The sequence below is a fragment of the Triturus cristatus genome, chromosome 2_1 (genome assembly GCF_964204655.1).
Source record: "Triturus cristatus chromosome 2_1, aTriCri1.1, whole genome shotgun sequence".
Lineage (NCBI taxonomy): Eukaryota > Metazoa > Chordata > Amphibia > Caudata > Salamandridae > Triturus > Triturus cristatus.
Genome location: NC_140581.1, coordinates 768,022,321 through 768,037,645, shown reverse-complemented (window position 1 = coordinate 768,037,645; position 15,325 = coordinate 768,022,321). Strand labels below are relative to the sequence as shown.

General features: G+C 41.5%; 1 protein-coding gene across 1 annotated transcript in view; it reads left to right on the top strand.

The window, feature by feature from the left end:
- FBN2 (fibrillin 2) overlaps positions 1-15,325 on the top strand; it is a 969,744-nt gene that overhangs the window by 158,510 nt on the left and 795,909 nt on the right. The window contains exon 5 of the mRNA XM_085632710.1: positions 4,481-4,576. Within this exon, the coding sequence (XP_085488836.1) occupies positions 4,481-4,576 (96 nt within the window). The remainder of the gene's footprint in view (positions 1-4,480; positions 4,577-15,325) is intronic.

Below are 15,325 nucleotides of genomic sequence, written 5' to 3'. Positions count from 1 at the left end.
CACACAAAGGGATGAAGGGTTTTAGTTTCCTTAGACTATATAATTGATGGTTAGCTCCTCTGGTGGTAGCACTAATGTGTTTTTTCATGGAGAGGGCTTTGTCCAAGGTTATACCTAGCGATTTAGTAGATTCAACAATTTGTGGGGGGAAAATTCAAAGCAGTAAGATGTGAGATTCCGTTTTTGATATTGTGGGTGATGGTGGGTGATGAGATCAGTAAGAATTCTGTTTTTAGGGCATTGAGTTTGAGGTGGTTACAAGTCAGTCAATGTTGCATTTTTGTCTGGGTGGTATTGAGGATATTGATGTCATCAGGAGAGGAAATTTTCATATAGATTTGTGTGTCACCTAAGTACATGTGGTAGGAAATGTAAGCAGGTTTAAGGATTTCGGTTAAAGGCTCCATGTATAGGTTAAATAGAGTCGATGAGAGGATAGAGCCTTGGGGAACACCGGGCGACAATGGTGACACATCGGAGAGTGGGTGGTTAATTAGGATGTGCTGAGATCTATTGTGAAGGAAAGAGGAGAGCCATTTTAGCATGGTACCGGAGAGACCCAGCCTGTGTTCTGGATGGTTCAAAAGTCCATCATGATTAGCAGTGTAAAATGCTGCTGACAGGATAAGTAGGATAAATAGGCAAGATTCATTCTGGTCCAGTGAGCGAAGAGCATCATTGATAATGTGGACCAGGACAGTTTTGGTGCTATGATTTGGATGGAATCCAGACTGACATTGATTGAGGAGTTGGAATTGCTCTATATGATTGCGAAGCTGTAAGTGAACATATTTTTGAAAGAGTTTGGCTAAGGTAGGGATGTTGGAGATAGGGCGGTAATTGTTGGGGTCAGACTTGTCAGAGTTGTTTTTTTTTTAGAATAGGAGTAACCTGGCCACTTTTGAGGCAATTGGGTAGGGAGTTTTGGGTGAGCGAGCCATTGATGATCACGGTCCATAAGGGGAGTAGTAGGTAGATGGATTTGTTGAGGAATTTGGAGGGAAGGGGGCCATTGAAGGGGTTGGAGTATTTCAAAGAGGTCAATAGCTTTAGGATGCCATTTACACCAAAAGTTTCAAAACTAGACCAGGCAGTATTATTTTTGAGTGAGCGCGGTGGGTCCTTCCTGATCATGGTGGGTGGGGTGTCGGAAAGGTTTGGATGGTAGGAGCTGCATAGTGTTTGGATATCATTGGTGATAAGCCTAGTTTTCTCAACAAAGAAGGATGCAAAGGTCTCGCAGTTAGGCAGTGTTTTGTCAGAGGAAGGGAGGGTTGCTTTTGTGGTTCGACTGGCGTTTGATAATTTAGAACCATTTTTTTGGTCAATGTTTTGCAGTGTCTAGTTGATTTTGGAAGTTGATTTTGGAGTTCTTGTAGTCGTTCTTTAGCTTGTTTGAGATAAAAAGAAAGGACTATAAGGAACGTTTCCTGACCACTCGACATTTCTATGACACAAAAACAAAAAGAGAATGACACCGAAGGCAAGGACTCCTTTAACCTAGTCCGCCTTTCATTTCAGTGACAAGAAAAAAACAAAACTTTACATAGTCCAGGTGGCACTTATGAGGTGTTGTAAGGAGAGAAGAGCAGGTTGGAGAATAGGGAGCAAATAATTGAGGGGAAAAGGGGCAGGCGGGTGATACAAGAGGGTGTCTGGTGGGGGAACAAGGAGCATACGGATAGAATTCATTGGCCGTCATGGGAAACGAGGAGCCCACTGGGGAATACGGAATGAATAGTAAGGAACATAGAGGATGAAAAGAAGAAGAGAAGGAGACATATAAGAGGGGGAAAGCAGGAGGTTAAAGTTGCATTTGTTCTATCACTCAGTTCCGTGCAAGCATTTGATTGGAGGCAGAAGATACATGCCTAGAGCCAACTGCATTAACTGAAAGATTAATTTTCCACAGGGCTGAGGCAAAACATGATTAACAAAGTATCAAGCCAATGTCTGTAATAAGCTGGACAAAGAAAGCTAGTAGTTGAAAGAAGGGACTCAAAGTCCACTCTACCTATATTGTAAGTAAAAGATTTGTTTGACAGCTGTATTGTCAAAACCCAGACCTAAAAAGACACATTTATATTAAACAATCAGGTCAGCCTGAAGATGGACAAGCAAGTTGCAAAATCTGATGCAGAGATGAACCCTTATATGATTACTATGCATATGTTTGTGTGCTCTTCCTAAAAACAGGTGTTAACATGTTATGGACTATTAATGTCCATAGCACAGCCAGATGGATGCTAATTTCAAGCCTTGACATATTTTGCAGCATACATGTTGCTTTATAGTGGGTACATTTAGTGATGCTATCACTCACCTTGTGAGATGCAAATTTCTCTTGCTGCTGTATTTTATCAGGCTTTTTCTTAATATACATATGTCAGGCACATGCTTGTGTGAAACTCACCAACCACTTGAATCAGACTGTGTTATGATTGCCATCTTCCCTTATCAGCTCAAGCTTCTCTAGGTGCCTATAGCGTTACAGGGAATGGAAATGTATATCCCAAGTGTTGTGATAAACACTTCATCTCTTTTCATAATTATTGATCACTTACAATTTGTCATTGTATACAATTTTTGCACAAGTATTCTATGCCTGGAAATTGAAAACAATTTGTAAGTAGCTAGAATTTTGTGATTGCTATTGAAATGTGAAAACTACTTTTGTGTTTTCTCGATTAAGTTCAAGGACTCCTTAAACATCCTATAAACATTTCCAAATAGTCTTAAAACATTTTGCAATTGCAAGCCCTTCAAATCCCCAAATCACATGGTTTGTGACCACAAAATGCTTTTATGTCATGTACTAAACCCATTTTGCTACACGGAAACCCACTGCAAAATTGCTTTACAGACTCATCCTGAATCGCAGTTTGGAAGGTGCCCTCCTAATTATGAACCATAATGTGATGTATCAATGGCTCTGACCATACTTGTGGCTTAAAACCATTGAAAAGTTACTGACTCCTATTTGGATAGCTTCTCCTTTGGGAATCATATCAATTGGCCTCAAGAGAACAGGCAGTAGTACAAAGGACAATGGCATGGAAAAACTTTCAGTGTGAATACAGGATTTCCCCCTAAAAAATGATGTTGTCTGTGCAGTTAAATTGCACTTACATGCGCAATAAACTTTTGCAAATTGGGCCCAATGTGTTTAGTCTACCACATCATTTATTTCAGATCTAGCACTTACCTGGTTTTGTATAGTCATGTTATTTTTGATTTTGTTCCCTTCTGTTTCTGTGCATTCACATTTTAAACTAACTCTCTCTTACACAAATTCCCACTCTATTCCCCTTTATCAGCCTCACAGCTCTTTAATGTAGTGTTCTGTCTCCTTTGTTTATTACCACGCTTGCATGTTCACAAACTCCTTCATATAATCTATATCCTCTCATCTAAACTGTCCCTTTACATTGCTTGGTCTTGGTTTAGAGACTGTCTCCTGGCTTCCTGTGCACCCCTGTCCCCTAGCAACCCCCTCCCTGGTATGTTTAGATTTCATCTAATTGCTGTTGGAATTATTAAAAGGGCCCGGTTCTACGGGAGAGGTCATATTTGCTTCTAAGCTACCATAGCCCATCATTAGGGCTAAAAAGTTAATATCAATGTATTTAATGTAAATAATATAACTTTTAACACTGAAATATATATGTAATTGATGGGGTCTGTTGCAGCACCCATGAGTAGCCATTTGTGATGCTGGACTTATTCCAAGGTTGGACTGAAGTACATTTATGTTTGTTTTGGGACCTTTTGGCTGTAGAAGCATTGGAAGTGCAGTTTGTGAATGGGCTTTCTCGTTTGTGGATGGGTGTTTGTATTTGCATCTACCTCCCTTAATATCTCCTTAGCCCTCCCTAAACCCTTCCCATTTAGTCATAAGTGTTCCCCATTTTCCTGTCACTCCTCGAGGTTCCTCCAAAAATGCTAAAACCTATACCTACATTTGAGGATGCCTCTACAACAGCAGCAGAGAACTCTGCATAGAAAAGTAGGAGTAGAGGAGGTGAGGTATATTTGTATAGGTTTGCGACAAGCATTTTGTAGTAAGCGAATAGTACTATTGTAGTACTACTAAACGTACTAGAGAGCTGCGGTTTGTGAATAGGCCTTTTTATATTTACAATTCGGTGTCACTGCAAAATGGAATTATTCTTCTCAGTTGGTTAGACTTTAATGAAAAACACACGTGTCCAGGTGTGATTACCATCCCTCTTAAGCAGACACTGTAACACATTTCCCATTTGTGGTTGAAAAATGTAGTTCTGTGTTTTCATTCATTTATTTTAACGTCTCCATTCTTTGACTAGACATGCTGGAAAAAATGTATTTCTTTAAAACAAATTAGTTATTATTATAGTAAAGGTATATGTTTGACAGACTTTGGACAACTAAGACAGTCAAATGTGTTTTGAATTTGTATAATTAGACATGAAAGGCTGTAAACTTGTTTTTGTATTTGCAGCTGTCTGTGAAAATGGCTGCCAGAATGGTGGGCGTTGCATTGGACCCAACCGATGTGCCTGTGTATATGGATTCACTGGTCCACAGTGTGAAAGGGGTAAGCAAAACTGATAACTTGTACAAAACTAGTTCAAATAATTGTGCAAAGCATTGCCTTGCTTCCAATCTCATGGAATATGTATACCCTGTATAATATTTAATGATTTGTGGAGAAACGTGAATTTTTTTCTTTTTTATATGTTGCTTATTGTGTACTGTAAAAAGAATATTGAAGTTCTACAGTAATATTATTTTGATATCATCGTTCTTTAGCTCACTTCGCCACCCCAGTTCAGACCCAGCCATATGCAAATCAGTCTTGACCCTGTGCCTCATGGGTACAGTCCAGCCCGAACTGCTAAGACAGGAATTACCTGGATCGGAAAGAAGCATCCTAGGATCGTTTTTGGGGTAATACCCCTCATCAGCCAGGCTTGCTTGAATCCAGTGGCAAAGTGAGCAAGGGACCCATGTCTGGGCATACCCTGCCGACTTAGGGCGAACAAAGCAAACCAGTGGCGAAGTGAGCTAAAGAACGATGATGGATTCAACCCAGATCTGTGACTGGGGGTGAGTGTCTGAAAAGTTTCAGCGCTCTGTCCATCATCTCCTTGTGTTTGCTTTGTTTGCCCTAAGTTGGCAGGGTATGTCCAGACGTGGGTCCCTTGCTCACTTTGCCATTGGATTCAAGCTAGCCTGGCAGCTGACGGGTGTTACCCTGAAACTGGTCCTAGGATGCTTGTTTCCGGTCCAGGGGAAACCTGGCTTGGCAGTTCGGGCTGGACTGTTCCCATGAGGCACAACAGGGCCATTACTGATTTGCATATAGTTGTGTCTGAACTGGGGTGGCGAAATGAGCTAAAGAACAATGATGGATTCAACCCAGATCTGTGACTGGGGGTGAGTGTCTGAAAAGTTTCAGTCCTCCGTCCATCATCTCCTTGTGGTTTACTGTAGAGATGACACCTGGTGGTCATCATCATCTTCACTTGCCTGAACTGTAGAAGTTCTTTAACCAATGGTTCACACATGCCTCTGCTAACTTTCATTTATCCAAGTCCACTTCCTGAGGTGTTCCCTGCTATGACTACTCCCCTCATGCCCCAAGGGAGTGTTCCAATGCCTTATCACTGTTGGGGAAGTGGGTCTGAGTAGGGAGCAAGGGATCTTTTCTTTATTGTGTCCACAGATGTGAGATAGACTGCTATTAGATCAATCTCCATTTCCGCATGGCTGGCACTGCATTGGCAAACTCCAAGTGACAATGCCGTCTGCTACTTTAATGCCAAAGAATGCTTCACGCTTGTGTCATGGTGACTATAAATGTTAGACTTCAGTCTCCTCGGCAGCACTGTTGGGAACAGAGACTGATGCTTTTTGGTGGTGCTCGAAGGATCTCAACTAAAACATAGCTACTCAATTACTCCACTTGTCCCTTGCCTATTCAAGGATTTTTTTAAGTAATCATGACTTTAACATGTGAATCTTATGTAAGTATGGAGAGCAGATAAGATTATCTAAGCACATCTAGTGTGCTGCAACTTCCACAGCTAACATTACATTCACACTAGCTCATCGAGTTTCGATTTTGGCCACATTAGAGTTAAGGTGCATTGGGGGTGCTAGCCTCCTGTTTGATCAACCTCAATAATGACAAAGCGTTGGCAGTCTATTGGTTTTCATCCAAACAACTTGCAAGGAAATGTGCTCTCACCACACCATCCAATGGTTTTCACTTCATAGTGCTGTGCATTTCGGTCTACCCTCACTATGACTTCACATGCATTCCCAGCAAACATATTCCTGTCAAGGAGAATTAACAAGCAGCCGTATGGCCTTTTGTACAGGCTTTTTATTAGAAAATCATAAATCCTAATGAGGAAGCGGGTGAAATGATGAAGTAAATTAGGCAAAGTAGAACTCAGTAAGTTAAGATCTAAGCATTAATTAATAAACAGCGGCAAATAACAGTCACTCAGTAAGAATTGTAGAAGCTGGTGCTTCTGCCAAAAAACTGCTTAAAATGCTAAATGAAGTGAACAATCCAGTCACGGTTGAGGTCGAGCAGGTCCTTGTCACATCTCCCCTTGCAACAGTTCTCCTTTCCAGCTTGTCCACTCCACACTACCCTCTGCTGCCTGTCTATCTGCTGCCCTCTGTTTGTGCCGCCTCGGCTCATTTCCTGCTCTATTTTGCCTTTTCTGCTTGATGTTCTGCCCATTGTTTTGCTATTTTCTGCTTGTTTAGGTGCCCTTTGTTTTGCCTTTGTGCTTGTTTTTTTGCTCTCTGTTTTTCCCTCTTTTGCTCTTTTTTGCCTTTTCTGCTCATTTTCTGCTCCTATTTTGCCTTTTCTGCTTATTTTTCTGCCCTCTGTTTTGCCCTTTTCTGCTCATTTCTTCCCTCTTCCAACGTTTCCCTCCTCCTGCCACCCAGTGCCCTGCCCTCACCCAGGACCAACTAAATGGAGGACGCAGCGCAACTGCATTGAGCAGGTCCTCGTGTCAGCTCAGTCCACCACCCTCTGCTTCCTGTCTACCTGCTGCCCTCTGTTAATGCCTCCTTTGGATGTTTCTTGCTCTGTTTTACCTTTCCTGCTTGTTTTTATGCCCTTTGTTTTGAATTGTGTGCTTGTTTTTCTGCCCTCTGTTAGTCCTTTTCTGCTCATGTTTCTGCCCTCTGTTTTGCCATCTTCTGCTCTGTTTTGCCATTTCTGCTCGCTCATTTTTCTGCCCTCAGTTTTGCCTTTTCTGCTCTCTCATTTTTCTGCCTGCTCATTTTTCTGCCTTTGCTTTGCTTTTTTCTACTCACTCAAATACCCTCTGGGTGACAGCTCCACGCTCTGCAAATGCTGATTGATTGATTGGGCTCCTGATCAAGGAATATGAAAATAACCATGTAGCAAAGCAGACTGACTTCTGCAATTAGCAAAATAAAATAAGAGAGAGATTTGTTTCACAAAAGGCAAGGTTCAAAAAGAAGGCTTGGAACAAGACCATGATTTATAAAGTAGCACAAGAAAACCAAACGCTTAGCTTTAAACAGGTTCAGATGGAAACATGTAAGATATTTATTCTTTAACTGTGGCATGCAAAGTAGACTCCATGCAAGCCAAAGTTATAACTGAGAATGTAGACACTTTTGACCCACTTTGAACAGTTCTGAATAATAAGTCTATGTTGAAAGTAACTGTTCATTTAGACCTAAAAATAGCCCGACTGCTCAACGTTTGCAAAAGCTACATGAGGACATGCCATTAGATGAATTGCCAAGCCATCGCTTTTAGAAAGGATCTTGGAATCAACAGTTGCTGCACAATTTGGGAAATAGATAGACAAGGGACAGGATGAGGCGCTGTCTAGCTCTTGTTGTAACTCTTAATGACAGTAAAACTGAACTGACATTTTTTAGCTGAGTTAAAAAATCTAATTTTTCACTTTTGACCACCTGCAAGAATTTCACCCTGAAGGATCATAAGAAAGTGGAACTTTTAGGCATAATACTGAACCTCACACTGTCCATTTAATCCCAAATAAACAGTGTGTCCAGGAACTACAATTGATACCGGGACGCCTTTTTGCTGAGGCAGCTGCGCGCCTTATAAACTTAGTTAACATAATATAACATAACATACAGTAGACTACTCTGAAGATTGATGATCTTCTCAGCTTCAGGTTGATTATGGCAATTGATTACCTGCAGATTATACAATCAAACTAAACTGCAGAGAATACAAAATGTGACAGCTAGAATATTCACCAAAAGCACAAACGGTAAAGTAAAGATTACAAAGACTTCTATGGTCCATTGTCATAAGGATGTGGCCCATAAGGAGAGTTACCACCCCTAAACACCCAACCTTTCTGTGTGAAATGCTAGAGAGAAATGAGAACCAACCAAGGGAATTCAGCACGGTACTCCCAAATCTCACACTAATTCTTCATTTCTTAGTGGATCATCAGAGTCCAACTCATAATGTTCAATATCTCGTCTCCCTCAGATTTACTGCTGACATCAGTATCGGTGACTTTGAGGGTAACATACCATGCAAAACATTGGGAACCTTGGAATGAAGTTCAAACATTGGTCGCTTGTGGTCCCTAGCACCCTGCCTCACTGAAGAGTATGTTTAGACAGTATGCACCAAGAATGAGGCCGAGAACTGCTTTAAAGGAAATGCGGATATCTTTGACTTATTTATGAGAGAGTGATCTAGTGTGTTTTCCAGATTTTGTTATTTTTGCATATTTCGTATTTTTCGTTTTTCTTATTCTTCTGTTTTTTTCATGATTTTTCTTCCACATGTCAGCCTAGTTCAAGTATAAAATAGCATGCAGATGTCTACACAATTCATATTTGTCTGCCCTATTGTATAGCTTGAATGCAACTGGCAGTCAGAAGACCCCTACTACATTGAGAAGGGTTGTTTGTGAAATTTGTATCACAGGGCTTAATTTGCATGAGATTTTCACACAACTGCCTAAAACATTGAGCTGATATCTTGCCATGTATAATACGCATAACCATCTCAGAAAGTAAGAGTATTACAGTGCAGGAAAGCATTGTGCGATTTCAGCTACTTGTATCCTAGAGCACTCTCCAAGTACAAAGACAGGCATTTTTGCCACTGGCGGGACATGCACCTGCACTGTTCATTACACACATCTGGTAGAAGCAGGATAGCAGATGTAGCCCACATTTTAAACTGAAATGACATTTTCGGTCATTTTACCTTACATGTCTTGCAGTGGCACATTCTTCTCCTCTGCTCCAACCACCCCTCCCATTGTTAAATGTCACTCTTTCCTCGTATATTCAAAAAACATATTTGAATTAATTTTTGTGCTATAAAATATTTGGCAACTGTGGCAAGGCCCCCCCCCCCCCCCCCCCGCACAAGGCCAGCTTCTTTTGGGGTTGACCACCTCTCAGTACATTCAGTGGAACCAACAGCTTGCAATGACGGAGGATGCTAAGCAGCGGCGTAGCGTAGATTACCAGCACCCGGGGCAAGGCGAGTATTGCGCCGCCTAACCCGTGGACCGTTAGCACTTCCTGGTGCAAACTCTAGAAAGGAAAAAGATTGTAGTACAGTTTTCTTTTTCTTTTTTTAAATGTTGCGCCCCCTAAGAGTTTTGTGCCTGGGACAACACCCGTGCCATTCCCCCCCCCCCCCCGCTACGCCACTGATGTTAAGTCTCCGTCGGTGTAAGCACAGTGCTTCCTCCGACTGGGGATAGAGCAAAATTGATGGGTGGGAGCACAAAGATTCTTCCACTCCACCAAACTCTCAATGACCCCCTCTGTCTTGTAAGGTTGATATTCTCTCAGGGTGATCCCCACAGTAACCCTGTACTTCACCTGCAATCTACCTCATTCACTGTCCTCTGTGATTTTGTTTTGAACTTTTCCATGATGAAAACCCAAGGTCAGCTACAGTATGTCCATTATGGGAAGTGCTCACTGTGACCGCATGTATCTATAGAATACAGAAAAGGCTTTTGTCCGTCAAGCACAGCTCTTTGTTGAAGTATATTACAGCAAACGCTTTGTTGTTCAGATGGTTTTTGATCCTGGGCAATTGAAATTTAATTTGTGTTGACAGAATTGCTCAAGTGCAGGCTGATGATTTGTTAATATTTTTAATTTATAGCATGGGTAATAAACGAATGAAGTGCACAGCTACCTTGGTGTAGTTTATATTCTACGTTTACATGCTTCAAATCCCATGCATTTTTATAGAGGCATTTGGGCGCATTGTTATTGTCAAGCTTTTCTTTTCAAGAGCTGACACCTGACATAAATATAGTTGTATTTTTTTTTAACTCTTTTTATTAGAAACAATGCAAAGTTCAATCATATATATAGTTGTATTTTTAAAAGATAGAAATAAAAAAATAGAAGTAAAGATAGATTAGGTACAAGAGTGAAGAGGAAAGAGAAAGAGAAAAGTATATGTAAGAAGGTTTGTCGATGTCGGTTTTAAAGAAGTAAAAACATTCTGAACATTACATCATTTGTCAGAGGTAAAAGGTCAGCAACAGGGGAGAGGCGCTAAAAGAGTGCACGGGGGAGACATTTGCGTAAAATGCATTGGGTATTTCTTCTGTTTGCAATCTGAAGAAGAATAAACGGAACGCACGTTTATTATTACTGATAAGAATAAAGATGATTTAGAAACGTATTCAGGCATGCCAGACGCCAAGGATGCTTTGGGAAACAACGACAATATTTTTGGATGATCGATTGAGTCATGGACGAAAGCAACGCTTTGATAGTTGTATTGATTAGGCCGTAGGTGAGTTGATGAAAGGTAGAGCAGCAGCTGTAGGATAAACAGAAGAATAAAGGGGAGGGCAGAAGCTGTAGGATACACAGAAGAATAAAGGGGAGAGCAGACGCTGTAGGATACACAGAAAATGAAGGGGAGAGTCGATGAAGGGAGAGTTGAAGGTGTGAGATACACAGAAGAATGAAAGGGGGAGTAGAAGATGTTGGATACACAGAAGAATGAAGGAGAGAGTCGAAGGTGTGAGATACACAGAAGAATGAAGGGGAGAGTCAAAGATGTGAGATACACAGAAGGATGAAGGGGAGAGTCGTAGGTGTGAGATACACAGAAGAATGATGAGGAAAGTTGAAGGTTTGAGATACAAAGAAGAATGAAGGGAAGAGTCTAAGGGGTAAGTTTCACAGAAGAATGAAAGGGGGAGTAGAAGATGTTGAATACACAGAAGAATGAAGGGGAGAGTCAAAGATGTGAGATACACAGAAGAATGAAGGGGAGAGTCGTAGGTGTGAGATACTCAGAAGAATGAAAGGGAGAGTCGTAGGTGTGAGATACACAGAAGAATGAAAGGGGGTAGAAGATGTAGGATACACAGAAGAATGAAGGGTAGAGTCGAAGGTGTGAGATACACAGAAGAATGAAATGGGGAGTAGAAGCTGTAGGATACACAGAAGAATGAAGGGGAGAGTTGAAGGTGTGAGATACACAGAAGAATGAAGGGGAGAGTCATAGGTGTGAGATACACAGAAGAATGAACGGGAGAGTCGAAGGTGTGAGATACACAGAAGAATGAAGGGGAGAGTGGAAGGTGTGAGATACACAGAAGAATGATGAGGAGAATTGAAGGTTTGAGATACACAGAAGAATGAAGGGAAGAGTCTAAGGGGTAAGATACACAGAAAAATGAAAGGGAGAGAAGCTGTAGGATACACTGAAGAATGAAGTGGTAAGTCGAAGGTGCGAGATACCCAGAAGAATGAATGGAAGAGTAGCAGCTGTAGGATACACTGAAGAATGAAGGGATGAGTCGAAGGTGTGAGATACACAGAAGAATGAATGGGAGAGTAGCAGCTGTAGCATACATAGAAGAATGATGAGGTAAGCCAAAGGCGTGAGATGCACAGAAGAATGAAAGGTAGAGTTGAAGGTGTGAGATTCACAAAAGGGGAGAATAGAGGCCATAGGATACACAGAAGAAAGAAGGGGAGAGCCGAAGGTGTGAGATACACAGGAGAATTACGGGAGATCCGAAGATGTGAGATACACACAAGAATGAAGGGAAGAGTCGAAGGTGTGAGATACACAGAATAATGAAGGGGAGAGTCGTAGGTGTGAGATACACCAAGGATGAAGGGGAGAGTCGAAGGTGTGGGATACACAGAAGAATGATGAGGAGAGTTGAAGGTTTGAGATACACAGAAGAATGAAGGGAAGAGTCTAAGGGTTAAGATACACAGAAAAATGAAAGGGAGACAAGCTGTAGGATACACTGAAGAATGAAGTGGTAAGTCGAAGGTGCGAGATACCCAGAAGAATGAATGGAAGAGTAGCAGCTGTAGGATACACTGAAGAATGAAGGGATGAGTCGAAGGTGTGAGATACACAGAAGAATGAATGGGAGAGTAGCAGCTGTAGCATACATAGAATAATGATGCGGTAAGCCAAAGGCATGAGATGCACAGAAGAATGAAAGGTAGAGTCGAAGGTGTGAGATTCACAAAAGGGAAAATAGAAGCCATAGGATAAACAGAAGAAAGAAGGGGCGAGCTGAAGGTGTGAGATACACAGGAGAATTACGGGAGATCCGAAGAAGGTAGAGTAGAAGGTGTGTGATACACAGAAGAATGAGAGTGAAAGTAGCAGCTGTAGGACACAGAAGAACGAAGGAGAAAGTTGATGCGGTGAGCGACACAGACAAATAAATGGGAGAGATGTTGTGAGAGACAGAAGAATGAAGTGGAGAGTAGAAGATGTGAGGTACATCATAGAAAGAAAGTCGAAGCTATGAGATACACATAAGAATGAAGGGGCAAGTAGAGCTGTGAGATACACATAAGAATGAAGGGGAGAGTCGTAGCTGTGAGCTAAACGAAAGAAAGAAGTGGGAAAATTCAGTTCTTCAGACTAACAAGAGTAATGATTGATTTGTTGTCCTCCTTCGAGTTTTTTGATGACAGAGACCTACCTCCTCTAAAGGACCGTTCAGACTTTCGTGCCTTGGTGTAAAGCATGTGCCAGGAATGTTTGAGGGAGAGTGAGAGGGCGATGAAGTCCAAACAGTGGTGTTAGCATCTAAGTACTCATTTTTCCCAATAGAACAAACCTATTGACTCTGGAGCCCTTTTGAGCTATTTTTTAAAATTTTTCACATTAAGTCATCCATTTTACATCTGTGCAGTTAAAAGTGTTGCTTCCCGTGTGCAGTTAAAAGTGTTGCTTCCCGTTTGCCTTTGTGGTTTATTCTGTTTGTTTTATTATGGCATTGCCAGGATTTCTTTACATTTTTTTGCAGACACGTAGTAAACCTTTCTCCGTTCCATGTCAAATATGCAGTTGCCATCAAAAGAGTGCAGGCGGAAAAGCAAAGCTAGACAAACTCCCTAGATATTAGAAGTGATCTTCTAAGAGAACTGGAAAATGCAAATTAAATATCTAGCAAGACTCCAAAAAATATAACAACATCAAGCCAAGTAATCTTACAAGCATGCAACTCTGCTGACAAACCAGAACTTCTTGACATTTTTTAGCAGACACACATAGTACAACCCTGCCTCGTTGGAAGTCAGATTTGCAGCTGCGAGTCATAAAAGTGCACAGGGTGAATCAAAGCTGGACAAGCTGGTTAGAAATTTGACGCGCTCTTCTGCAGGGAACCAAAAATGCAACATAGATATCAAGCGGGACTCCAACAAATATACCAATATTAAGCCAAGTGAGCTTTCAAACCTTCCAACTTGTCAACCTTCCTGACAAACGGAGCAAATTGAATATTCCCGAAAAAATTAAAATTCTGTGACCTTCTAACTCATATTTTTGTTTTACTCACTCTCCCTCCTATCCTCTCTTCCATCCAATTGTGCGTCCAGGATTGCATCAGCTATGCCTCTCTTTTTTCTATTTGACAAATCTCGAAAAAAGAAGCAAGTAGAAGATTTGGTGGCAAAACGATTGCACCACAATTGTTTTGTTTCGAAAACCAACCAACCATCCTACTGTGCAAAAGCCAGAGAGGTGTCAGTAGTCTCAATACACAAATGTATAGGAGGAGAAAACTGCCAAGGCACTCCCTCCTCAATTAACCCCTTGTGTGCCCCGCCCTGTGCCGGGCGTTGAATTAGCAGGCGGGGTTCATGACGAGATAGTCTCGTCATGGGCACAGCGCAACCGCGCTCCATGACGAGACTATCTCGTCATGGGCACTGAAGGGGTTAACACATGTACACATCAGGTGCCCTGGCGGAAGAAGCTTACCCTCTTTTAAATTGATAGGAGGATGATAGATAAAACTATTATCTAGCAGGATGTAAAAGATACTGGAAAGGTAGACTCACCGACAACTTACCGTCTTATCGTTGCATGCTCCATCAAGGTGACCTTACCTCACCAGAGTAGGTAAATACCACTCTAGTGGACTCAGCCTCTGAATGGAGTTCTTAGATAAGTGTTTTACTGGAATAGCACAAGGTTCCAGATAAAAATATCTTCAGGCTATTCACGAAGGTATTTTCTTTTAATATTTCGGAACTTTCGATATTGTTAAAAATTAAAAACAGTGGCTAAAGGTAGATCTATTATGGTTCAGTTACCCCCAAAATGTAGACATCAGAAATGTACAGTTTGAGGAAGAAGGTAATGGTTTACTTCTCAAGAGTCTGGGTTGCATCATAAATGTAGAGTGTGAGGGAGCAGATAATGGGGTTACTGAACAAGGTCCATAGTAGCATCAGTTATGCACAGCTTCAGGAAAATGATATAGTCTTTAACCTTGAAGCTGCATCGATACCTAAAAAATGAATAAATCTCCAGTCCAAGAGTTGCTTTCACAACAAACCAGGTTCTTTATAATAGAAGTGAGTCGGTGGAACAATGGGCAGTTATGCCTTCTTTTTGCTTTCCTTGGGCACTTCTACAGTACAGAAGGGTCAAAGTTCCTTGCGCAGGCCCTTTTTTATCTGGATCATGTGGACGCATATTTTGCATGTCAAGGGGACATTCCTTATTTGCAAGGAGATATGGTTGTTGTATGGTTCCTAAAAATTAATAAGGACTGTGTATCCGAACAACATAACCGTCAGAATATGGGGACTAGGTCCACTCATGTCATCAGAGTATGTTGGCCCAATTCCTAGCTAGCTCACGGTGCCCCATCCAGACCCCTAACCTTAAAGGGTACCGGATGGTGTCTGCAACCTCAGAATATTACGACTCTAACTCCTACAAGGAAATCGTGTGAGAAGATCTACCCTTATGTTGTTGCTTAGGCTTGTCCAAAAGGGAGACAGAAGAAAGTTACAAAGTAGC